This window comes from Fopius arisanus, unplaced genomic scaffold, assembly GCF_000806365.1.
Source record: "Fopius arisanus strain USDA-PBARC FA_bdor unplaced genomic scaffold, ASM80636v1 scaffold00051, whole genome shotgun sequence".
In the NCBI taxonomy this organism is placed as follows: domain Eukaryota; kingdom Metazoa; phylum Arthropoda; class Insecta; order Hymenoptera; family Braconidae; genus Fopius; species Fopius arisanus.
This window is the reverse complement of record NW_011887790.1, coordinates 505,804-533,055: the sequence shown is the minus strand read 5'-3', so window position 1 is coordinate 533,055 and position 27,252 is coordinate 505,804. Positions and strand designations below refer to the sequence as shown.

General features: G+C 37.4%; 1 protein-coding gene across 4 annotated transcripts in view; it reads right to left on the bottom strand.

Moving 5' to 3' along the window:
• bi (T-box transcription factor bifid) overlaps positions 1 to 27,252 on the bottom strand; it is a 64,376-nt gene that overhangs the window by 21,708 nt on the left and 15,416 nt on the right. The window contains exons 3-4 of one of the 4 annotated variants that reach the window (XM_011307044.1): positions 16,647 to 16,760; positions 15,274 to 15,436 (exon numbers count right to left, since the gene is read on the bottom strand). In XM_011307044.1, the coding sequence (XP_011305346.1) occupies positions 15,274 to 15,436; positions 16,647 to 16,760 (277 nt within the window). Of the gene's footprint in view, positions 1 to 15,273; positions 15,437 to 16,297; positions 16,412 to 16,646; positions 16,761 to 27,252 lie in introns of all 4 variants that reach the window. The other 3 variants (XM_011307046.1, XM_011307045.1, XM_011307048.1) reach the window with 3 other exon arrangements.

Here is a 27,252-nt window from a genome sequence, read left to right as displayed (position 1 = left end):
AACCCCCCCTTCTCACCCCCTGTTTTCCTTCTCGCTCGCCCACCCTGGAAGGCCTCCGGCCATGGGCCACCCCGAGCCATGGTCAACGAAGATATAACACCATATTTTCCATCTCTATCTGACCCTTTTTTTTTTTTCACCTCACGGTTTGGAAGTGATGATGGATGAGCGTCTGAGTTATCGTTGGTTCTCTCTCTTTATGGTAAGCATTAATGGTCCCGCATTTCACGCGCTTTAAACGAACATAAAACATGCTGTGTTTCCATTGTAAAAATGTGATGGATCTTTTATATATGAGGTTAAATGCAGTAGCCAACGGATTTGGCAGTTGCATTGAGTGAATCAAGATGTTGGAAGCTGTACAACTTCTTTTTTTCTCTCTCATTATAAAAAAAGTGGAATGATTCGAGATTGATTGATATGATTTATAGATTGAATATGATCGAGATCGCTTCATTATACCGCATGAAAAATAAACTCACGGAATGTCAAGAGAAGAAATATCTATTAGACATAAAATAATAAAATTGCAATTATTATAAGGGCGACGTACGATGTACATGACTAATCCTCATTACGTGTACTGTACGTTGGGTAAATAAAAATGCCATGGAATCGAAGAATTTTTCAAAAAGAAAGCCACAATATTTTTGACGCTTGATCATCTCATGTAGTTATCCCTTTAGCTTACAGGAGATTGAATCCGGTCTCTGGAGTCTCGCCATTCGGCCAAGGCGGGGCACCACTTTGGCGCCATATCGCGGGGGGTCTTAACCACGGTACCAGGGTGCACAGCAAAACCAAAGGAGAAAGGTTGAATGGAGAAGACTACCCCGTCGATTATAAGATGGAGAGAGAGAGAAAGAGGGAGAGAGAATTTCACGGTATTATATATATATATCGAATACGGGTGCTTCCTTTAGGTCTTCACTGTGGCACGCACGCTTCCACGCTTATTAACATCCAAAGTAGGGAGGGATACAAAAACACGGACAGGAGTTTGGCTCACTTATACATCGATGGTGGAAACCAAAGTGGGAAGGTGTGCCTGTTTGGAGGAGATTTGTGATTTAGATGAGGCCCTTTGGTTACAGCCCAAGGGGCAGCGTCATCTTCTGCCAAAAAAGATATAGCAGGAGACGAGTAGTGGGGAGCGATTGAGCCTTTGTTTCAGGCCACCAACAATCCCCACTCCCCCTGGACCCCTCTCAAGTCGACTCAACTTCTCCTGTCCTGGTCCTGCAGGTAACGAGGACTTGTCCTTCGAGATCCTTCTGTTCGAATTGATTCGTCCTGCCAACGAAACCAAGAGCTTCTTATCTACATTTTGGCATCTAAGGAGCGAATCGAATCGATGAAACATTTTTTTTTTTTGTTTTCAGCCTTTTTTCGTCGCTCCGAATAGTCTGACGTAAATGTTAAAGGTGCTAGCTACATGGAGAACAGCAGGTGAAATTATCTCATTTTTCTTCAACATTTTTTTTTGAGTTTATGCTCTTGGTTTGTCAAAATTATGGGAATTCTTGACGATTGAAGGAATGTACACCTGGTAAATAAAAGTAAAAGGAAGGTGCTGCGTATAGGTAATTTAATCAGTAGCTATCTTAAACGTGATACATTGGAATGCCTTGGACCCATGTGGATAAGACTTGCTTTCATGCTCGCCGATGGAGGGTAGATAATACATGAATTACAATAAATTCAATTTACTTCGATGATTTTCATTTTCACTGAGTTCTTCTGATGTTTGTTCCGGCATCGTAATTCAAAAATATCGATCGATTAAATTCAATAGTCAGCCAGACAAGGGATTATTTTTGAATATTTGTTTGAACGAACGAAATCCTCTCCTCTCCTTGACCGATAATACTGATGCTTTCCCACGAGTGGCCGGTATGACGCCACCCACGGCGAGAGTCTCGCCATATAGAGGTGAAGAATTAAGAAGCATCGAACCATCCTCTCCAGGCTTTCGCACACATGTACACTCTCTTTCCACATATAAAGAATCCATGAAAACGCAGGCGTCTCACGATCGTTTCTAACGACTCGTTATGGAAATATGTCGGACTATAATGACCTCGGTAATGGGAGTATCCCCTGTCCAGGTACGTTTCGCAAAAGAGGAAGCAGTTGGAGCGGCGCTACTCTTGACCCACGTCGATACGATATAAAATCGCTGCATGAATACCGATGGGCAACAGCGGTGATTTGAATATACCGGTCTAGCAAATACTGCGACTTTACTTTATATTGCCATTGCGATCCATTACTGGACTATAAATGAGGAAAGAATTATCAATGAAGCGTTGGATGAGCGAATGATAAAAATAGTTGGATGAAGCTCCATTGACTGATCTTGGTGGAATCATGTGAATCTAGAATAGGGTCTATTCTAATATCGATCACATTGTTGCAGAGAATATTTTATGATATTTCTTTGTTTGGCTTGGTAATTTAATTTTTTCTTTGATTTCAAAGTTTCTTCACGTATCAACAGATTTGGTTGTCTCCGGTGTAAGAATTGAGAATGTATTCTCAAGAAATGAAATGTAATGTGGAACGCAAGATGGTTGTGATGCACGTGACAGTTAAAGATACCGAAGGTTAAAGATACTTCTCCACGTTTTGTACGTGAACGCACGCGCTCGTTACAACTTTAAACCTTTCGTGTATATAAACCCAAAAGTTTCTCTCTTGCTCACTTCTGTTCTGGATCTTGTTGGGATACAGGTACATTGAATTACCCGTATGAAAACATGAAGGGAGGGAAAAAAGATTGAGAGAAGCACAGGGAGATTGAGACGTCTTCTCGCGCCTTTGTGGTGCGCGTGAAGGTATGCCGAACGGTTTCTCTGCCTCTGGTCTGGTCTTCTTTTCACAAACCTGGAGACCGGGTAATTCGGGGGTTATGTGATCCCAGAATTTGGTGGGCTTGCGACTAACATTCTTATTACATTTTTTCTTACTAAATTTTTAGCATTTTCTCTTCAAGTGCATGAAAGATTTTACTCGAAATTACATAAAGTGAAAATTTTTGAAATATTTCAGGTGGAACTCTGGTGGAATTTAAAAGTCCCTTCCGGTTGACACACCCATTGGTTTTGTCTTGCAACGAGTTTTGCAACGTGTCAGGATTCGATAAAAAGCCGCTGTCGGTTAAGGAACAGAAGGAAATTCACTTGACAGAATTTGTATTCTTGGATGAAAATCTTTACTATACTGCAGTCCACGAAATAAAAATATATTAAACGAGTTTTTAGACGCAAACGCAGAGACCAATATAAAATGTATAACAATATTTTGAAATACATGGACGGTCGAAGTGATTGAAAATGTATAAATAAAGTGATAGTCATTGAAATGTCACGAAATTTCTAACAGCACTGAAATATTTAACGAAAACTGTCAGCATAGATCTCAAGCTATCTCTATTCATCATCTGCTGCACGTCTCCGATGTTATCTAGCAGTCTCATCTAAACTTCATATCCAACATCCATCCCGAAGAATAGTCCATCACGTTAGTCACCTATCACTCCACCGATCACCGCACGAGCCATATGTCTGATGGTTATACACAACACTGTGTGATCCACTTTATTCGGTTCATCTTCACCTCTCCTTTTGCCCTGCCGGTTGCCTCTTTCCTCTTCTTCTACACACCATCACCCTGAGTTACGTTTTTGCCATGCAGTGAACAACCCGAAATTACATCGATCCAAGAGGCGATGAAACCTGGATTATTTTCATCACGCAAGAAGACTGACGAGGAAACGTCTCTGTGTGTGTACACCACACATTTTTTATCCATGTGAGATAGTTCGGTTGGTGTTTAATGTGGGTGTAAGTCTTTGGTATGTTTGCACAAGTGTATTTCAAAGGGGTGAAGAGAGTTGGGGGGACCACTTATTCACACGGCAACACGCTCTCAAGGAGGTGCGAAGGTTAAATTATAGGTTCTGAAGCGTCTTGAGAATGGGAGGACACGGGACTCTGGGAATATCGTTTGAAGAGATTCGAATTATGGGTTTAGAAAAAGAACAAGTTCGGGGCAAAATAAGAGGAGTCAGAAGGGTTTGATAAAACAGAAAAAAAGGAAGGAGAGAAAAAATGATGGGCCTGAGGTCACGCAGGAGTCCCATGTCAAAATACCGAAATGCCGAGCCCCGAGGATTTCCCGTAAAATTGATTATACACGGCCTGGCGCCAGGAAGACCCTGTCGATTCCTCAATAATTTTCTCTCGGAGGTTTCCAAGTGGAAAATATTTTTTTTTTCGCTTTTCATTGGATTCCAGAGATTAATTACCGGCCTCCACTGTCATTTATCACTCCATAATCATGTATACTTTTAAACACATTTATCTTTATTTTTCAACTTTATCGTTTGGTTTTGGTGGAGATGGGACGCGATTGAAGAGGGGCTCAACGGAGGAATGCATCGATAATTTACAGTTTTGCAAGAGTTTCAAGGATTACTAATTTCTCATCCGAAATATAATCTCATTATTTTTTAAACATTCTTGGATATTTTAACGCTATATCCACTATTGGGAAAATTACACTAGAGAATTTAGGGGAAAGAACTTGAAATTATTAGCAATGACAAACTCATGTGAAATTTTTGTAAAACTCTTCATTGATGAATTAGTTAATGATCCTTTAAAGATAGGGACCGCATTTATCGTGCATTTGATATTTTAGATAATGCGATCTGAATTCAATAAATATTTGCATTCTGAGGATTAATGAGAGGTCTTATAATCTTCGACTGTCAGCGACTAATTTCTTTCAATTTTTTATTCTACTCAATTGTCATTTGTCAGCAAATATTTTCCAGATTATTTTCTTTTTTCTCCTTTAAAAAATTCTTATAGATTTTTATGAGAGATAGAGCTTCGAGTGGTTGTCATCTCATACTCATTATTTTTTTCCCAATGCCCAAAGTGATATGAATAAATTAGTGTTCGCGTCTGTAATTGATCTAAATTGTTATAATTCTTGCTGGCGAAAAATTAGGAAAGGCTAAAGCATATTTTTATTTTTAACATGATAAAAAAAAAGACATATATATTGTGCATAAATATACGCGTGAGTAACGAAGCCCATCGAGTTTCCGCTGTGGTAACTGAAAATTATGGTTCATGCTGGAAACGGTATAAAGTAAAATCGCCAACCAGCAATCGTCTTGCCTATAGCTGAAACAAAACTACACCTTCTCAGTCGGTGACATGAAAACAACTATATATTCCACTTCCCGTGAAATCATACATCCACTAACTCGCCCCTTGTTCTCCGCCATTTATTGTATGCCTGTAGAATTGTTGTACATACATGTAAGGGTCTTTCGTCGGGTATGGCTATTTCTTTGTCGTCATGCGGATATTTCGATGTCAACTGTTCGCGCGAATATCAGTACACACGCTTATATGTATCTGCAAGTTCTTGTAGAGGAAGTCACGCAAAAAAAAAGAAAAAAAAACTAAGAACCAGGATGTGGGACATTGCTTCTTCAAGGGAAACCACATCAAATCATCAGGCTGTCTCGATTTGAAAATACATTATTCAAGAAAGAATATGTGGTAGATACAAAACATCGGACAGAATGTTTCCACAATTCACGTATATTCTATACTTTTGTGAAAGTCAGTAAATAAATTAAGAATTAACAACTAGAAAAATTTGGATTGAACGATACTAGCGAAATCTTGTCATCTTTGCGATTTTATTTTCCGACATTTAAACCGGATGTCAAACCTTCAATTGTTTGTTTCACGTTACATGTTTAATGTAAGACAGACACGATTGGTCTTTCGTGTCCGTAACTACAGTTTTATCAATTTTTTGTCATTGTCTTTAAGGTCTCAGTCTGAAAAACGTCATGGAAAAACCACGATATAATGAGTCCTCGGAAGGAAAAAAAAATAGCAAACAATGAGACAGAGGAGAGAAGGTGGCCCTTTTGGCTTTTAAAGGCGGTTTGTAAGTTTTTCGAGATGTCGCGCCAGCTAAGTTGGAACAAACTTTTTGAGAGTTGAAGATGACCCAATGGGCTTGTTGGCCTCACGCTTCGCTTAGCCCCGTCGGCTTCGTCCCTTTGCATGAATAAGAATTTTATCTGTCCCCTTTTGAATACCAAAGTAAAAAAACCACTCAATCACAAGAATCCCATTTAATTCATGTTCGTCATAAAAAATGACGTACAAATATGGAAATAATGGCAAAAACTTTACGTCAAATCGATGAAACGCACCAACGTTTACAACTAGATCGTTAAATGTCATTTTTATTTTTACTTTTCTAGATAGAAGATATTTGTCAATTCTGCCGGTACTATAATTTAACTATAAATCCAGCCTCTTCGATTATTTACAAGCGAAAATCGTTAACGAAAATCCATGGCCCTTGGATGCAATCCCGCGCGTGACACGATAAAAATAAAACACTCTTGTCTTTGTCATTACAAATACATGAACTCAACGATGGCACTATTTTTTCTACTCATGTATAAAAATCTTACAGTACGAAAATAACTGACATTTTTCCATTTTCACTGTTTTACTATTATCGTATCATTCATTGATCATTCTTTGTGCCCGATGTACTCTATTGTTATTGATAATTATCATAGAATATTAATTATCCCGAATTTTGCCTCCCGAAAGGGAGTTGTATATTTTTCAGTTCTCTTACTTCCGAATGGAAAGTTTCTACTCGTCAAATTGAAGCCTTCAGTTCAATCTGAGAAATTTCTCCAGTTTCATAGATTTTTCATAAATATTGATTGCAATAATCTTTATCTATTAACGGCAATTGAAAATTAGTTTTTCATTCCACCTAATTGAAGCTTGAGAAATCGTTGAAATTCAATTATCCATAATAATTTCTGATGCTCAAAATAGGACATGAACATCAAATAAAGAATTAAAAAATATAAATTCAGTATATAGAAAAGTTTTCAATAATACCCGCAACGATATCCATATATTATAATTTAATTAACTTTATCTTCTATTAAATCCATATAAAACCGGAATTCCAATTAAAATTAATAAATATATTATCAAAAGTATCGAATATATAATATATATAATATGTATAATATATAATATATAAGTTTTGAATATGAAGTACTTTAAAATAAGATTTAAAAAAAAACTAGCATAATGTGGCATAATATATAATAGCATAAGCATGACGCCATCAACCACTAAATTTTTACGGGAAAACTAAACACATTGCAGACAACATCCTCTACCTGTACGTCTGGTTCCCCGATACGATTTAATTATTCGATACAAACACTCACAACTCCCGGAAAGGTGTGATTGAACTCGGTGAAATGTGTTTATTCGCGTTAACGCCATTTCGAATGACATGCGCTACCAGAAACGCTCTTCCCTCATTCTAGTATATCACTATATTCAAACCAAAAACGTTATACGACAGACTGGGGGCGTTCTCTAGGTTGATGGTAGTTTGTGAACATAAATGAGAGAGATACCTATAGCTTTTGCAGTATCGCAGTACTCGTTGAAACTAAATGAACACAGTGATGAAGAGAGCAAGAGAGGCAATGGGCTAATTAATATTTGCCCACCGACAACGTAACACCGCCAGTGAAACATCGCTCTCTATATCTACTTCCCCCAGGCAAATCCACCCTGCGGCTTTTTTCACCACGTTTTCAAACAAACTTTAACGAGATGAATTTTTGGTTTTGTTTTGAAAATTAATGTCAAAACCAAGACCGGTGACTTTGTAGAAATTCATTGTACGTATTACGAATTGACGTTTTATTTTTAGTTCATTTATTCCATTTTTTTTTTTCATCAAAATCTTTTCCGATGGGAGAGAATGCTCTGGCAACAGTAAAATGATTTTTAACCGATTCTAAAGGGTCGTTATTTCTATTTTCATATGGAATGTTTTAATATTGGGAAGAAAAATATATTTCAATCTGAAATATGTTATGTTCTGTTATGATCAAGTAAATATATTACGATCATTATTTTAGGTACGATGTATGCATAATTGACACACGCGGAAATGTACACTTCATGTGTACATTTATTTCAGCAAAAAAAGTAATTTGTCACATGTATGTCATGTGTAATAATTTACGTGTATATTTTTTTGCGTGTTACAATGTTCCATGGCAATATCAAGTACTCATTTTTAGTAATGATTGCTATGTGCGGAATTTGACAATGGCTTCGGAAATATATCCGGATATAATTGCCATATACTTTTGGATAGACATTTTTTCCACGTGGGGCTGCAATAGCAAAGAGAAGTGCCCCAAAAATAACCCAAAAAAACAAATAAAATTTACAAAACGTCACATAAAAATTATTGAAAATAATGATTCCTGACATGCTTATTAAATTTAACAGTTTCCCAAAAATGTACCTATAGTTTCAGTTTTTTTTCTGTCTCCAAAAATTCACGTAAAATCCTTCTAACTCACGGATGACTAGATGAAATGAGTGAATTTGAATTTTTATTTTGGGAAATAATTGATTGTTTTGAAAAAGATGATATTGAGGAAAAATTCGGTAAAATAACCGTGTGGATGCATAACGTATTTACCCCCACTCCAGGTTAATCCAGAGAAAGAAGTGGAAAAAAAGAGTGTTGTCGATCGTTGGGCGACTACACAGAGCCTTATGCGCATTTTATGCGGCATCCAGCAGTGGCGTGGGGGACTCGACACGACCGCCTCCGAGAAACGCCCTTTGGCTTCCCCCCTTTCGCGTATTCGCCGGGCTTTTATACAGCTCACCTCTTGTACATGTTATATATGTACATGTGAACCCAGCGGACACACCACTATCACACAGCTACATGATCAATGTACGTGTGAGCCTACGTGTCGTTCGAGTACAAACCTCCGAGAAAGAGGGTAGAAAAAGTATCAGAAAAACAGCCACAGAGCCAAAACGTTGAAATTCGTTTGACCATGGGTTTTCCATTAAAAGTGAATTTTGTTTTCAATTTCCCTGAGAATAACAAAAAACAAAAATATATACAAATAAATGTACACATGACACAGGAAAATTGTCGAGTGTGGTTGTCATACCCAATTTTTTCAACAAAGTCGAGTCCACTCGTTTAACCACTTGACCACAGTTGTCGAAAAAATCTATCACCACAAAATTCAATTTTCCAACAACGATATTCAATTTGCTCATTTGAATACTCAAAGACAGGATTAAATTTCGGTTTTGTTTAATACACTTTTTTTTGTCGGAATGCGATATTTGGACAAGACGATATTTTGTCGCAAGTCCCAATATTACTCACAGGAATTAATCATAATATTTCGTGAAATATACTTGTACTTGTACCACATACTCTAAAAAATAACACTTTTCCGTATGTACTTTGCCCAATGATAAAAAATCAATATCAGAAATAAAAAAATGTCAATATGGGAAATTGCTGGTCAAAAAGCCGAAGGACTTTTTCTCTTTAATGGAAAACAAGCTCGGGAATCCCTCACTTTTTGAAGATAAATTACTCAACCCCTCGAGGAAAACATTTCTGCACATAAACACGCACCCGCAATTCAACCGCACACATACTGCTGCGTAATAGAGGACTTTTAGTTTAGGAGGAGGGGAGACTTGTGCTTATGGTTGTGAAGGGATGTGAAGGGATGTGAAGGGATGTGCAGGGATCACAAGACATCAGAGTGGTTGTGCTCTCAATTGGAGCGCTCAGGAGTGAAAGATAGATCGTTGGAGATCGCCTTACAGACTGTTCGGATATATTAAAGCGAAACCTACTGTGGTAAAACACCAACCCCCCAAAAGAGGCTTAGGCCCTAGAGCTCAGTCATTCTTCCTTGCGATTCGATAAAGGAAATTCCCATCCTCCGACTACTCCTGTATGTCGAATTACTTGCCAAACAGGAGATGTAATTAATTCTGAGCCGGCAAAATCTCGATCTTTTTTGTCAAGAAAAACAAAACTCCAAGAAAGAGAAAAATTTCAAGACCCATAAAAATAATGATGACATTTTTTCTCGATCCTCTCCCTGGATTTATCTAATTTCCTGATTACTAACTTATTTGTACTCCACTTTGCCGTCGCAGAATTTAAGAATTTCAGGAATTTCAATCTGATTTTTAAAACTTGCTCGTTGTACAGATTACAGCAGGGGTAAATATATATGAACGCGCACACCACTTGAGAGTAATACGGTAAATCGTTCAAGAACAACAATTCAACGATCCCGGGGGAGAAAATAAAATAGGGAAAAATGTATGTTGATTCCAAAGGTGATATCTGCCCACCAATATTCATAACCTTGAACGAACATGAAATGTATACAATTTTTAACGAGACATATTTATTACACCGCCGTCGAATTTCGGCCTCCTTTGATCATTCAATTAGAATGAGAAGAAGATACATCCAGTGGATTAATTAGTCGATAAAATATATATGAACCCTCAAAGCAACGTTTTATATCCATCCAACATTTACATCATGCGGCGACGGCACAATCTCGGTTCAGATCAGAATCCTCAACCAACGATTTTCATAATACTCTACCTCCCTCATCTCTCCCCCCGAACTTCACACGTATTCCGATTTCTTCGATATTTCTTACCACTTTATCATTTTATCTCCCATCACGCAAAACGAAAGCATTTTCAAATGATTAACGAGGATCGTAGCGACAGTTGCTGAGCGAGGCGTTAAAGAAAGATAACGGTTTGACAGGCCGTTGGGTCACCACGTCCGGAACTCGTTTCGACTAATCACCACCTCATACCATCTCCCTCCACTATTTCTCTTCCAATATTTTTTTTTCTCTGTCATTATAAAACCGCGTTACGAAAGAGCCTCTATGCTCATCATTATTGATCATATATATAATCCTCTTCGCTGTTTAACGTTTATACGGTAGATTATTCCCCCATATTAAACCAATAATATATATATATATATATATATATATATGTATCTGCTTGAGTGCAATATAGAACAAGGCTCTATTTATTAGTATTAATATTAATATCCTTCACATTCATACAACATCCATTACATCAATTATCGCTCAATGGTCTTCAACATCGGGATATTAAAACAATTGCCCCGAACAATTAGTGCAATACAAATCAAACATTGACCTATTAAACAAACAAATAGAATGGAATCGAACGATTAACACACGACTTGAATGGATCTTTTGCTACAATTATAACGCGATTATATTAACCGCTCCCAACGTCCGGAAGCTACAGAAACATGATAAATAAAAAACCGTCAGATGAGCAACCGTTTTTTAAATTTTTATTGAAACCTTATATATTTATCTCATTTATTATAATGAATGATTATAATATCGCGAGCATGGAATTCTTTCACGCTTATTTTTCACTGTACGCAAATTACCCAGCATGTTTTTCACATGCACAAATTAATCCATTTCTGGTGGTTGGTAACCATTCAATTTTCATCACATGTCCATTTGGTATCTTCGTTGTGCACATGCATAGACACCTAGAGGTCCCATCGGCGATGTCCAACAAGATGATGTCTTGATAGGGGTAGCCTCATCGTTAATCGTGCTTTTAATCCTCCATAGCATGTAAGCCACTGCACACTGTCTATACCTTTATTTTTTTATCCCCACCTTTATCACCTCTCGTATGAGTTTCTAATGGCTGTAATGCCCGGTGTATGTGTATAGTTGATACTCACGCGAGCCACCAGAAGAGATAATCGCAACAGTACTCTGTTGCTGTATAACGATTATCTCCATAACCGTTGCCCACCCGGTTTGTTTTCTATTGGTGCCTCCAAGGTGTATATTATATATTACGTCCGGTTTAGGATATCGTTTCAACGAGGAAGCTATTCCCTTACCTCTACTCATCCCGAAAGTTAATGCGATAGAGCACAAAAACGAATTCTATAACCACTACTTTAATACTTAATCACTATACTCTAATACTGCAGATGTTGTTAGGAGATGTGAAATTAAATTTTATTGGTGATGTTTTATCTAATGGTGATCGTCTAACAAGGCTACGCCTGATGTAGAACAAATTAGGGAAATTCGAGGAGCTCGAGGAATAAATAATGGAGTTATGAGATATCAACTCATTTCTTTTTTTTTCACCGCAGAGGAGTCTAAATTTCATTACGTTTCGCTACTCGGAGTAACAGGTGGTGAATGATAGTTATTCGTAATGATCCATTGATTTATGTCAATTATCAAGACAGGATCAATCAGGGAAAATTATACACTTTTCTTCATGATTATACAGCAAGTCTAATAATGTCAGGGAGCTGGAAAAATAAACAATCAATGCTCCTTGTTTTTTATTTTATTATCATTGATACTTTTCCGCGAAGAAAATTTTTTGGTCATATGATAAGAGTGATGATGAGATGTGATTGAGTGATGATTATCGCAAGTACTCCACTGCGCTCTCAACATAATTGAGATTATTCTCCAGTAAATTTTCAGACAAGCCCTCTGTCTGAGTGAGTTGATGTGAGTAAGAATAATAGATCTTCTTTTTTTCTTAATTACTTTCTCGAATAGTTCTACACGATCGTACTTGTTCAAGAGTAGCATTGGGGTAAAATGTCTGTCAATGTTCGCGGTATCCTCTCCTTGTTTAGCGGCACGCGATTTCATGTAATAAAGCAAATACCTCCTTCACGTATGCCCACGCAAGCCTCATACTTCATACATACTTCTCATGTGGAGTTACCGAAATATGCTGAATACCTGAGATACGTCAACAACACTTGGTCACGAGTCTCAATGGATGTGGAAAAAAACGTTTTTTATTCCATAAAATGAGTGCGCACAGTGTTTTAGGGATTACCTGTCGCAGTTATAACTGGAAAAGGGAAAACGATCTGCTTAGCTTCGGGAAAAATTAATATTAATGATGGTGAACCAGGTAGAGAGGTTAAAAATGGGGATAATGGGTTGATCCCACGTTAAGTGGGACTTGAGAACGTCGAAAATCCCCAAAAGTCAAATCTCCCGATCTCATCTGTCCCACCCCCTAAGTTCGGGAAAAACCGAAAAGGTCAAGTGTTTTTGGTGACTTTTTGAGGAGTTGAAGGACAAAAGAAAAACAACCACTAATGGTTAACTCTAAACGGTTATTGAAAATGAAAGGTTACGGGGATAGTTGAGTCTGGTATTTCCCACAAGAATGAAATTCAAGAGTGAAAATACATGGGGAAAAAAAGAGAGAGAGAGAGGGAGAATGGATGTATGTGTATGTGCGTGCTGATTCCTGAGGAGGATGTGGGAAGTGGCGCCTGTATAGGGATGGGTATACCTGAAAGTCTTACAAGAAGCCGCTAAGCCACAGAGGAGAGGTGAACGTTTTAAACGGAAGCAGCTGTTGTTCCACCTTCGTGTGTCTCATCCTTCATTATGCTCCTGTCGATGCACTCGCTGCGGGGATCTTGAGTATGTTCAACTTTGCCTTATGGAAGGCGTCGGCGTTTTTCTTTATTAAAACTTCCTCAAAGGGAATATTTGTCCTCGAGGCACTCACCATCACTCGTGTTTGGTGTCTCTCAAGTGCTTCTTTCGGACCGTGAACATTCACTAATAGAAAGACCACGAGCACCAAAAAAGCATGATGAGAAAGAAGCCGGAAGAACAATTGTTTACACTGGAGCCTGTTTATCTTTACTCTTGACTCTGACACAGAATTTGTGGCAATTGGAGCGATCGTGTCTCAAGCATTCGTTATGTACGTTAAATAAAAATAAGAGGGAGAATCAATGATCCTTAGTGATCCTTACATGAACCTTCTCTGTGTGGTTAATCAGTTAAGAGTTGATGCCACTTTACTTAAAGAATTGGAGATGAAGTAAAGATGTGAGAGTTCCCCCAAATGGCGTAAATAGAATCAAGCCCAAAATGCCTTGGGGAATTCCCTGGCAATCACGTAAAAAGAACGGGAAGGATAAGCATCGGTCCGAGATAAATAGGATACGCAAGAGTGCCGGGCTTAATGCGGATCCCTGGAACGAGACAGACCAAGCAAGAACAAGCGTCTTGGCAGGAGCCAGGTGAAGAAGATGCGTCTCTATTAGCTGAGACCTTTTATAGTGAAAGGGTTTTCGGCACATTTTCTGGCCTCGTGAGCAAACTGGATGTCATCAGGAGTGAGTGTGTGAGTGTGTGAGTGTATTGCAAGCCCTTTTTGAAGGTAAAGCCTCTCCACCCTCTCCCTTATAATGCGTAATATATTTTTTACCATCGTGTTATGTAGGTGAAGCATGTTGTCCTAGCCGCAGTACCGCTCCCTGAGTAAACGACCAAACGAGGTGAAACGAGGGATGAGGAGAGGGAACGAAGAAAAGGAGTTGAGGTTAGAGCAGAAAGGGGGATGTGTGTACCTTCTCCTCCTACCCCTTCCTTACTTTTTCTCCTTTCCGTCATCCCGCGGGGGATGGGGGTTTTGAGCGGGGGAAAAAAAAAAACAAAACATACACACAGAAAGAGCATGGCGACAACAACGAAAGGATGAAGGAAAAAAGCAAGACGAGGATGAGAACGATGAGAGAAAGAAAGGAAAAAAGGAGAGTAGAGTAGAAGAAAAAAAAAAAACAAACAGGAGGAACAGAAAGAGTGGCCTGACAAAGGTCGGCTGCCACGCACACTGTTCAGCAGCCCCGCCAGGCATTGACATCGAGGTTGGGTAAAAGGAGGACTAGATTTCACGAGCCAGCGATGCAGGATGCTTCAAAGGGCGCCGACGCGGCCGCAAAAGGGGGAATAGCCTGGCTTAGGGAGGAAGGGAGAAAGGGAGGTGTGGGTGGTGGATATTTGGCCGATGGATAGTGGGTTGCTCTCGTACTGGCCAAATTCAACCCCGTCTCAGCACAACGACCAAAAAGTCAGACCAGAGACAAAAAATACCAGGGATTTAACTGGGCTCATTTGAGCGACAAACGCCACTCAGTCCCATTCGCTGAATCAACAAATTTCCCAAAAATAATCGGCATTCCATCCCCATATATTTTCCTAAAAATTCAATATATGTGACGCAATCTCAATCTCAATCCAGAACAGTAAATTTTTAGAATTGCCGTTTTCATAATTGGGGTGTTTGTTGGAATAATTTTAATTTCGGATATCGTTGAAGAATATGTGTGCTTGTTCGTGGATCAATGAAATTTTTAAATAATTTATGTTGTTATGTTTTGTTAGATTGTTAAAAGTAAACTTAATGTCTAGAAGTAAGTGATTGTTTGGTTGGCGTTACGTACAGTACTTACATAGCCGTGCTTGTCGCTCATGTTGTTGGTGAGTTTAAGCTTGTGAAAGCTGACTACTTTCTGCATCCACTGTTCACCGCTGCTCGGTGAGTCCGGGTGTATGTACATTCTCTTGGGCATTTCGGGATCAGCTTTGCCAGCTACCATCCATCTACTACTCATCGAATAAAAATTCCATTAATTAGACATACGCTTAATATTTTTATTTATTTATTTTTTTCTAGTTGACTTCGAATTTTTTGAGGGAGAAAAAAAATGTCATCAGATGATAAATTTCATGGATCTATTATTTATTTAGAACATGCTCTCGGTGGAAGTGAAAAATAAACATTCGATGATGATGATGATAATGATATTAATAGTTATGCGTATCGAATGTTTTAAATGCGGCAATATCTCAGCAATAATGATTGATGTCTTAGGACTGATGTAATTTTTTTCCTCTCGGTTAAATTCCCCTCTCGAAGTCAACGTGAACAAGCCTATAGATTTTCTTTCGATGGAGATCGAAATAAAAAATGGTAATAATTGATTAATGATAGTTACTACTGCAGGACTATCATTATGATGGAATTAATCGAAAGTAAATGTCTTCATTTGACAAATAGCTTGAATAAAAATGTTAATGATATTGTTTAAATCTCCATGAAAGAGTTAGCCAAAGCTTTTTGCGATCCCCATACCAGTCGAAATGGTTAATTACAGTAAAATGATAAAAGATCATTGACATTATCTCAATTGCATACACGAAAAATGAAAACTACGATTAGCCTTGAACCCACGAGAAACCTTTTTCTATCAAACAAGTCATCCATTCGTTCTCCATTATAATTTAAATATTAAATTTCAATTGTTATTGGTTTTTTTTTTTTCGACGAGTATGAGGAATTGTTCGCAGCGCACGTTCCGCTAATGACGCGAGAGAGCATTCACGTAATGAATTGAAAATATAATATCCAAATAAACAAAAATGCTCTCTAATGGGAAAATGATTAAATTCATTCAGGATAATCACCTGTTGTGAAACTTATATCGGTACTCATCGGTTGCCGCGATGTCCATCAGAAGTATGTAGCTAGCCTTTTTGTCTAACCCAGACACCCTCACTTTATAAGCGGGAAACATGCGTCTGCGAACAATTTGCAATTGCAAAAAGGGCAAAACATTGCCGATTAGTTGATTTCTTTCGTCCACCGAATATTGTCTAATCTAATCTAACATTTTTCATCGATATTTCGATTGATTAACGAAAAAGGCTGGTGGACGAATCCTGGTCAACTTCAGTCAGTGGCAATGTTATGGTATTTTTTTGCCTTTACACGATTTTATAATGTTTTTTTTTTCTATCGTCGACTCTGATCTACCTGTTGTGAAATTTATATCTGTAGTCATCGGCAGCGACGATGTCCAGGAGAAGTATGTACTTGGCCTTGGCGTCCAAGCCGGACACTCGGAACTTCATCTGAGGAAACATCTGCCTAGATTCCCGGATCAACATTTACACACGAATTAGAAATATTTCCTTAATTGTTAAGACATGCTAATGTTTTCATTAATGAGAGATCGGAAAAGGCGTGTCGAGTATCTACTCGATCAGCCACATAATCGTATCAACACATGGTTATACATATATATATGCACTACATTGACCATGCATGCGATTTAATCGCATTCTGCGATCTAGTCGCAGAAATTCAGCGAAAAATTCAAATTAATCGAGTTATCAATTTTTTAAATTCCTAAATGTTGTCTCTTTACTTTTTTTTACTGATTTAATTCTCATATGTGATGGTACGTGCTATACGCTATATACTGACCAATCCGACGGCAGCCATCTTGGCGTGCCCCTCCCCGTGGAAAAAAAATCACGGGACATGAAAATATCCAAGCATAACGGAAATGAAAAGCGATGAAAGACAGTTGATGTTGAAAGAAAAATGAAACGAGTAACGAGATGATAAAATTGCCAAGGCGACGACTTCCATTGGTGAGGTGGAGTTGCTGGTTTGACGTTGATTCTCCAGCGCACTGGACCACCCTCTACGTCCAACAAATCAATGGAGCGCGTTTCACCAAGGCACACTAAGACCGCCGGCGATCGTTTCGCTTCTCCTTGGGGTTACTCCCTATTCCCCGCTGCCCTTTTCCCTCTTTAACTTGGAGATAAGTCCCGTAGTATTTTAAAACACGAGAAACTACTGTCCCGCTTTCATTCTCTATACCCCACACAAATCCCTCTTTCTACCAATTTTCTTCAGTTTTGCACTCCATTGCACTCTCTTTTTTTTTCATCCTAAAAAATATGTCTTCTCGTTATTCTTCTAGATCAACATTATTTTTTTGTCATTTAAAATACAGAGGACTCGTCGACCAGTGTCGGAATGACACTGAAATTTCACGGTTTATTGTTTATTTTTAGAAAAAAGTGGAACGGAATTTTGCAGATTTGTTTGATAGCTTCAGCCAATAGGCGAACTGCATGACAATGGCGGGCTTTTTCACGGAATTTTTTTTCTTTTCTCTGTTTCTAATGTAATTGTTGAGATAGTGAATGAAACGGAATTCTTGAAGATATTGTACGATGAAATCGAAATATTTTGTATCGAATTTGTTTGGGTGTGTAGGTATGAGATTAAATCAAGTTTCATAGCGATAGAAATGAATCAGTACTTTAAACGCTTTGAACCGCGAAATAATCGCGTGAAACCGAGACCTCTCAGTGTCACAATTGTGTCGTGAAAAATCTCCTCAATAGGGATTTCTCGAGCATCTGCCCACTGTTGGTGGAGTTTTAGCATGTTGAAAATGTCCGCGGGTGTCCAATAAGAACGAGGTGAGGCGGCAACGAGTGAGTGTTGAAAAAACTCAGTTTAAAAAAAAGGGGGAGCGCGAGAAAAATCGCATCGTCAGCCAAGTTCTCATTCATGACCCAGGGGACACTCAAGAGGATTCTAAGCCGGATTATCCGTAGTAAGCAAAAACATACCGTCAGGACTTCTAGCTCACAGACAAACCACATGAGTTTTCTTGTCACCCTCGTTCATGTTTCTATTTTCTATTTTCTATTTTTCCCAATTTTTCATTTTTTTTTGAAATTTAATCATCACGATAAATTTTTATTAAATTCATTTTTTAATTTCTCTGTTATTCTCTTTTTCTATTTTGTTCATATGTATATATGATAGAAACTACTATATACTTGAAATTGAATTTTGAAAAAAAATATCACTCGAAAAAATAATAAGTGAAACAAAGTTGATATGGAGTGCGATAGGGTAAACAGTGCAATTGTAAAACATCCCACGAAGAGAAAAAGTTCAACAAAAATTACAGGAAAGTTCCGCAAGTCAGGATAAGGGTCCGGGAAAAATTACGGGTCGTGCACTAAAGAACGTGTGGAACGTTCTGTAAAAAAAAACAGCAGTTACGTAATTTTTACTGATAACCATTTTTCAGACTTGGAGATGGTGCTGTTTTCCAGTGTCTTTACGAACTGGAGGAAAAGTTATTTTTCCATGATTGCGTGAAACTGTGAATACCCTTAACTGTTCTGTAAATGGATACGGAGAAAAAATATCCTTGACTGGAGTATATTTTATATTTGACTGAAGAGCATACATTATCCTTGAAATGAGGGACGAGAGGTGTGGAACAGAGCATGTCGGCAAACTAGATCATTCAAAAAAATATTTTTTCAAGCGGTTCATTTCAAACAAATTTGTTAACGCAAACTTCAAAATTTTCTGCTTTCCAACACTCTTTCTACTTTCTCTCTGCATTCCTAAATGAATCGAAAAAATGAAAGCAAACAAATAAAGAGATGTCATAAAAAAGAAAAATTTCATCCGTTTTCAAATTCGTCTTACTCATACAGTCTTTATTACGCCCTCATTACTCCCTTATTAAATAAAAAAAAATGAACATTCTACTTGAAATATATACAGCACCATTCTTATTTCAATTATAACGTCTCCAACTATAAAATATCCTAGCAGTCTCGTGTATACTTATTACCCGCGGATTGTTCACCGTATAGCCACTAAGAAATAAAATCGTTCATTAGTTTAGAAGGTTGTAACGAAAATTGGAAGGATGGTTTTGTAAATTTTCCTAATTATAAAATCATAAATAGTTGTGAGAGGTGAGTTACACTCTGATTCTGATGGTTTGTTTTACGAGGGACGTGGTATTATAATATACGTGAGGCGCCAGTGAGACGGTTCTGTGTGATGCTCCAGCTGGGATAACGCTCGTCGGAGGAGCATACCGGGCGTTCCGTTCACACAGATCAGAATCGGCGGTGATGGTTTCAAGAATTTTTTTTCTCCAAACTCTTTTAATGGACCACCATAACTGAGATTCTGTCCAATCGATTCCCCATGGAATTCTCATTTAATGATTTTTTGATATTCCTCATGAAAATCATCGAATCGCTACGAGAATTATTTATTCATCTTCCATGTGTGGCCGAAAAGGACCCACTTATCGAAAAGGGCCTACTATGGCTTCTACTGCAGTCATTGAATTTATTATTTGATACAATATTTTTTTTTCTCCAAACTTTTTTAATGGACCACCATAATTGAGATTTAGTCCAATCGATTCCCCATGGAATTCTCATTTAATGATTTTTTGATATTCCTCATGAAAATCATCGAATCGATATGAGAATTATTTATTCATCTTTCATGTGTAGCCCAAGGACCCACTTATCGAAAAGGGCCTACTATAGCCTCTAATGCAGTTATTAAATTTATTATTTGATACAATATTCCTCGGAATGGCTTTGAACGTTCAGTTTATCGTCAATGGTTTTATGTCTGCTTTCGACAAACTGGTCCTTCATGGTAGTTATGGCTAGTGATAGTAAACTATCGACAAATCGCCCGATTCACAGTATTTCAGACAATTTTTATATCGATTATATGAAAATTGGGAATGACTGCGTTTTTATTTGATGGTGAAGTATGATAGAGAAAGACTTTATAGTAATATTTGATCAGCGAATATTATTTGTAATTAATTAACTTTATTTTGCCGATTCTCTATGATTTATCTGAAACACTAGGCGTTTGAATGACAGGAAGATTTTTCAGTTGAATAACGTAATCGTACTATTGGAAATTTCTTGAAATTTTTGTCCTAGGCATCTGAATTTTGAATTAAGTGAGTTTAAATTAAATTTCAATAGAAATTAATAAACATTGAGTTTTTCATGTTTCATTGTTAAACAATCTGATATTTTATCGGGATTTACAATAGAAGGTATTACAACTCGAAATATTCACTCTAGATCAATATCCCATGGTAAATTATTCACGACGCCAAATGTTTGTAAAAAAAAAAGAACGAATGAATGAAATGTTGTGTTGACAGGGATCATAAGGTAGGAAGCTCGATTTTACGGTGAAGAACCTTACTCGGTTTACCCTCTACCATGTGAATTCTAGGATGGGTATCGGAGATGAGCTGTTTCATCCCGAGGGTTATAAGAGATTAAATTCATGAAACCAACGGCTAATTGGGTGTTATGGCTCTATCGAGGTTAACAACGATTCTTGTGAGGGCCACAGATTTTTAGCAGGGTCTTTGAATTATAGGAGATTGAGCAGCTAAAGTGAGAAATTAACTCGAAGGCTCCAAACTTGTGAAATCTCTCAATTTTTTTCCCAGCAATTGGACAGTGACGGATTATAACAAAGAGATGGGTCCATTGAAAAAAAAAAACAAATTAGCATTCGATAATGATATGGGGACAGCTTTTAAGTGCGATTGTTAGGAATGAATTAATATTTCATCGCGAGGAGAGTTCACACGCTGTTCGATTGGAGGATATGTACCATGAGGAAATACAAAAATGAATAAATTTGAATGCTCAATAAGCCAACAATGTTGCTTGAACCAAACTTTATATCGCGCTACAATAAACAACGGTTTGTAAGTAAACGTCCCCATCAGAGATCACAATCATTTTCAGTGCTGTCGTGCAAAAGTACACCGATAAATCGATGGGGGAATTGTTATTTACGACGCGTCATTAGGCCACTACAGGCAAAACAAGAAGGCTAAAGCCGAGAAAAACCTCGAGTGAGAGATAGAAACGTGCCTTTGCAGAATAAAGAATCTCAACGCGAAACCCGGTAGCATCAAAAGACTTAATTTATTTTATCGCTCCGAACATTTCACAGATTCATTTTATCCCCGTAGCCTCATTTATCGTATAGTGAATTGAATATTGCAACAAGTACTATATAGTATGTCCATGAGAATCTTCAATGTTAAGATAAACTATTGAGTGTATGTCGATAATGTGAAATTTTCCACTCGTAAGAAATATTTCCTATTTAAATATTTATTATTTCATTTGCATGTGGAAGAAACATTTATGATGCGACAGAGTTAACAATTGCATGAAAAATGGAAGAAAATATATTCATGAAATGAGGGAGTAAGGAGAAGAATGAGGATAAAAAATATAAGTCGGCGTGGTCTTCTTGACTGTTGTCGAACAAATCGGTACAAACGATCGTCGTAAAGCAGTTAAGACCGAGTTTATATGTGGCTTCTTCTCTCGCGGCAACACACGAGGGTCGCCCAACAGCAGCCCCCAAAGGCAGATGAACAGCAACGATACGGAAACCGATAGTCCCACAGGTTTTTCTCCTCCTTCTTATGCCTCTCCTCTCTAACTTGACCAGAATGGACCCCCGCAGTGTCTATGCGAAATTTCCGAGTCACGTTCACGAATAATATTCCTCATTTTTTTTAGGAGTGCCCAAGTGTCCTTGAGGCTTGGAGTGCTCGAGACGATTTAATCTGCACAAGGCGAAGACACCGTCGGTCAATGTCACTCAGTGTGAGAAGAGACGCGGAAAATTCACCATAACTTTCAGCATCTTCGAGGTATTTTTATTATATATATATATATATATCTGTATATGGCGAAATATATGTTCTGTTCATTTTTCTATTCATATTTAGCTGATTTCCAATGCAACATTTTAGATAGTTGATAAAAGTCGAATTTTTTAAAGCCCCTAAGGGATAGGGGAACCAAATATCAACTAAACCAATAAATTATTGAACGAGATTGAAAAATATTCATGTTATGATATTTTTTGTAATTTCTGAATCTTTGTCTGGATTTTTTGACTTTGACTTTGATTAATTATAGAAAATAGTGTTGCATAATGTGAGAAATTTTTAATGTTCATCGTTAGGTTTCCCATAGAATGTAGAATAATTCGAGTTTTTAATTTATGGATAAGCTGAACAATCTCTATCCGAACAATATACTACGGGGAATGGCGGATGGTTTCCAACAATTCTGGGCAACTGTCGCCTTAATAAGCATTACGAAACCATTACTGGGTAACTAATGGCTTTTAAATTATCAGATCCATGAAAACTTTGCGCACCTCCGGAAAAAGTGACCAAAATGACACTTACGCCCATTCCACCCTTCATTCTCATTTCCAGGATGTAGTTCTTCACGCATTTGTCTTTTCTGACAAACACTGTTATTATTTATAGGATATATAATAAATGGCTCGATAGCACAAAATGAAAAGTGAACTTGTCATTTCCAGCCCGATTTCCTCACAATTTTCGTTACTATTTATTCTCTTCTTCACAATTTAATTGGTAATGCTATAAATGTTTTTGTCCTTTTGTCATCTTTTGTCATCTTTTATCATCTTTTGTCATCCTTATTATTTCAATAATCACTTGACCACTGACCTTGAATATCCTGATTTTTACATTAGCTCTAATTGTATTCTAGATTTCAATTTTTCATAGATTTTAGCTCAAACTATACACCTACCTAGTTGAGGCATGGGTTTCTCGTTTTTTACCTTTTTAGACCTCAAACCTGTCTACTCCAACAGTCCATGAGTCTGAATGGACTCGTTTACAGTATTTTCTTTAGTTTCGTCTACCATCTGCCAAGCATTACTCCTTTTCTGCCACTTCTCAGTTTTTAAAAACCGACCAAAAAGAACCCCAGCATCATCTAAGAACTATTTAATTTAAAATGTAAATTTCTCATAAAACTATAACTCATTTTCTCTCTCTCTCTCCCTGTCTGAACGATACATCTGCCTCAAAGAATAAATTTTCATTCTACACATTCCAAAATACATCAAAAAATTTTTGAAAAATAAAAACCAACTTTATCAATTTTACACCTAATAGTAAAAGTAGAAGACTTCCAGGGTATTTTTCAAGATCGCAAGTAAAATATGAAAAATATAAATCGCTACAAATTAATTACAATTAATGCCGCAGCGGATGGAAAACGTAAAAGAATACCTCCAGCAGGATTACGGGAAAAATTGCAGTGCTGTTTAGTAAAGTGTGTTCGATGTAAAAGCGCCATAAAAATTCGAGTGCTACAATAAAAGAGTACTATATCGACTATAGTAAAGTTTACTATTCGGGGGACTTAGGGGGATTGAGTGGGACGCAACCCTGTGTAACCCTCCATCCACATAAATCGGATGGAGCACTACCATTTTTGTCAACCAGTTCAGACAAACTCACGAAGAGAATACTTATTCTAACTTGCCGATATAATTTGTTCTAGGATTAAACCAACGATTAAGCTCTCCTCCATTTTTATTATGTTAAACAGAATAATTTTCACGGAGAAAAATGCATTGTAAAATTTCACTTGGCAATTGTGAAACGTACTGCGAAAGAATCGTTATCACCTTAACGCATTTTCCAATGCACTATCGGGGTAAAATATTTCCTCGAAATCAATACACGATTACAAAACATTAGGTTATATTTTGCCATAAATTTTCTCGCGTATCCACTTGTAATCAGAATTATTCCATTTATTCCAAAAAATCCTGGAGTCAAATTTCTCAATTGTTTATTGATTTTTATGGTTTTTTCTTCATCTATAACGTCTTGCTAGTGTAATAAAAATACTTCCAACATTGACAAAAAAAAAACCATTTACCAAAAAAATTTACTAATTATATACAAGTAAATCTCCATATTTCCAACGGAAATATTGATATACATTTACTACCAGCAAATAAGTGTTTTAACGGAAATATTTTCTCGTAGTGTACCGGCTATAAAAAATTATAGCCCTGTTGAGGTAGATTACTCTATAATTAGATAGAAAAAATAGGGGACCGATAGAAATTTCTCGAATTATAGTCACAATCCTTATATTGTATTGTACGATATTTTTATTGTACGAAAAAAACGTATTAAATATATGACACAATAATGACGCGATAGATATATCTTTCAAGGTTCAAAGAAAGTGAGGGAATTTGTGCTTGTAAAGTTTAATGCTTAGCTATCTTCAGTACTCTAAGAATAAAAGATAACGCGTTAGAATCCCAAAGTCCCAAAAAGTTGAAAGATTATTTAAGACTACTAGGAACTTACAAGCATTCGATGAATTCATTCTCACTCTCATTTCCGTAAGGTTACACTGCCAACATCACTATTAAAACACGCACACACTAAAAAGCCTCCCCTGAATGTAAAAGGGACGGGAGTGAGACCCACGAGTCCCAAAGAAAAGGTGTAAACCGCGGGAGATAAGGCAACAGTAGAATGTCCATTGGCGCCACTCGTTATTTATCCCTCCGAACCCAAAGACAGGATGAAAATCAACGAAAAATAAGGGTAAGGAGGAAGGGGTGTCCGACGGGTCTCGCCGCCCACTAAATTATTATTTGTTCTTGGTGAGCCATAAACGCCTGAATTATACCGTGGCTACCTCGAGAGTTGTCTTCAGGGGCTCCCCATCCCATCCCTCGTCCCCATTTATTTCTTTTTAACTTTTTGCTGTTGCCCCGTGATCCTTACTTCGAAGCGTGACAAATGAATTGTGAAAAGGGGATATTAGTTTCGGTTAAAACTGTCCCCAGAATGAAAAACTAAGGAGAACCAACTTTTCTGATTTTCCCTTTAAAAAATATACCTCTATTTTTCTCAGATTAAAGTAGCAAGACCGGGGCAAAGTTACTTCCCCCCTTTCTTCCCCCCCTATTTCTCAGTGAGACAAACTGGGTCAGTATTTTTTACATATCGATCATTTATCCACTTAAAATTCATTTTTTAAGTGAAAAAAAAAATCGCTCTTCAGCAATGAATTTTTTCAGTCTCATTAAAATTGAAACGTTTTTAGTGGTGATAATTGGAGATTCTTTGTGGACAGACTGTTTTTTTATTAAGACATTAATTTTAGGTGGAAGAATAGGGTGAGTAAATAGATGGAAGAAAAAGGGATATTCTGGGTAGTCTCTGAAGTTAGCTATCACCGAAGGACGGTAAAAACGGACCACGAGGCAAAACAGGTCAAAAAAGGTTTAACTTGTTTTTTTATCTAGCGACTTGGAAAATGTTTATGCAACAGAAATACTCCGATAAAATAAAAGTGCACAATATTTTGAGGATACTAATCTTTGTTGGTCGTGTAAATCGTGTGTCCTTCCAATCCACGTCCTTATTTATTTGATCCAATCAATATTTAAGAAGATAAATTGATAACAACGGATTATACTCTACATATTCACGATTTACACTATTTTATATAATTTTTCTCAACGTAGGTATTGCATGACGTCATCATTTCGAAGCCTCCATTGAGTGAGGCGCATGCGTGTCTCAGTCACATGTTTTGCATAGTTAGTTTATGCGGGAAATGTGAAAAAGTGAAAATTTCATCTGGGATTTTTACCAGCTTAAAAATCTTCATCACCTCGCGTATCAAAAGCGAATCTATTCCTGGATGATGAAAAAGGTGAAGAAGATGTTGAAAAGTCATGTGAATGAAAAAAAATATAAAGACCATTGGGAATAAATATAGGCTAAATGAAAAACTGCAGAGTGAATGTGTCATTGAAGTAGCCAAAGAACTCCTTTTCACCACTCTCCCTTCGACATAACGTTTACGTCTTCCTAACGTTTTTCTCTAGTATGATACATAGAAGGGTTGCGGGTTTTTCACTTCTTTTTTTTTCGAGCATTTCAATTTTTTTTTTCTACACCTTTTTCACATGTTGCTGAAACATAAGATGACCTGAGGGCATCTGTGCTTTTTGAGAGAGTACGAATGAGAAAGGGAGGTAACGACAGAGACTAACAAAATGAGAAGAGGGGAAGATCGGGGATGGTGTGATGATGGAGAGGGATTCGTGCCCGTGATCTCGTAAGAGGAGGGTTGGAGGGGTTAAAAACGGGAAGGCGGGGCAGGGGGTAGAGGGTGAGAAGGAGTGGCAGGGGTCTCGTAACAGCTTTCTATTTGCATACTACCCCCTTTTCAGCCTCGCCCTTCGACACCAACGGTATTTGCATTGAGAAATTGGCCGCCAACTACGCCAACGGCACTAGATTGAAATTTATCTCCCCCTTTCCTCCCACATTCTACTTCACTTTGACCTTTCGTCATGGCAAATTTTCATCTATAGAATAGAAATATCTCGTTAAAACCGAATTGAATTCATTTAATTTTCAATAAAAATAAAAATTAAAATTAAATTCATTAAAAATTCACACATGCATTTTTTTCATAGTGATGCGAGCATGGCTGCATTATCAACGATTTAATTAAAATTAGTTTTTACTGGAGGTTTAATTAAAATAATTGAATCGATGGGGACAATAATCCCCATTTTTCGAATAATTAAATTGTCTTTTTAAGGTTTCAACGAAATTTTTTTTTTATCTAGGTATGAATACGTTTTACAAGCACATGTGTCTATAGATATGCACTTGGTTGTTGAACGTGGGGGCTCTGGCTCTTGAGCCACGTCGATGTAAAATTGAGGGAGGTGCACATGACGATGAAATGATCCTACATACGTGCACATACACTCTTGAAAGGGAAGAAGAACGAGGAGGATAAATAGATAGGTAGAGAACAGGAGAAAGAGGAAGGATATATAGTGGCCCAGTCGCGTGCAGTATGTGCAGCCCTTTGATTATCACACTCGC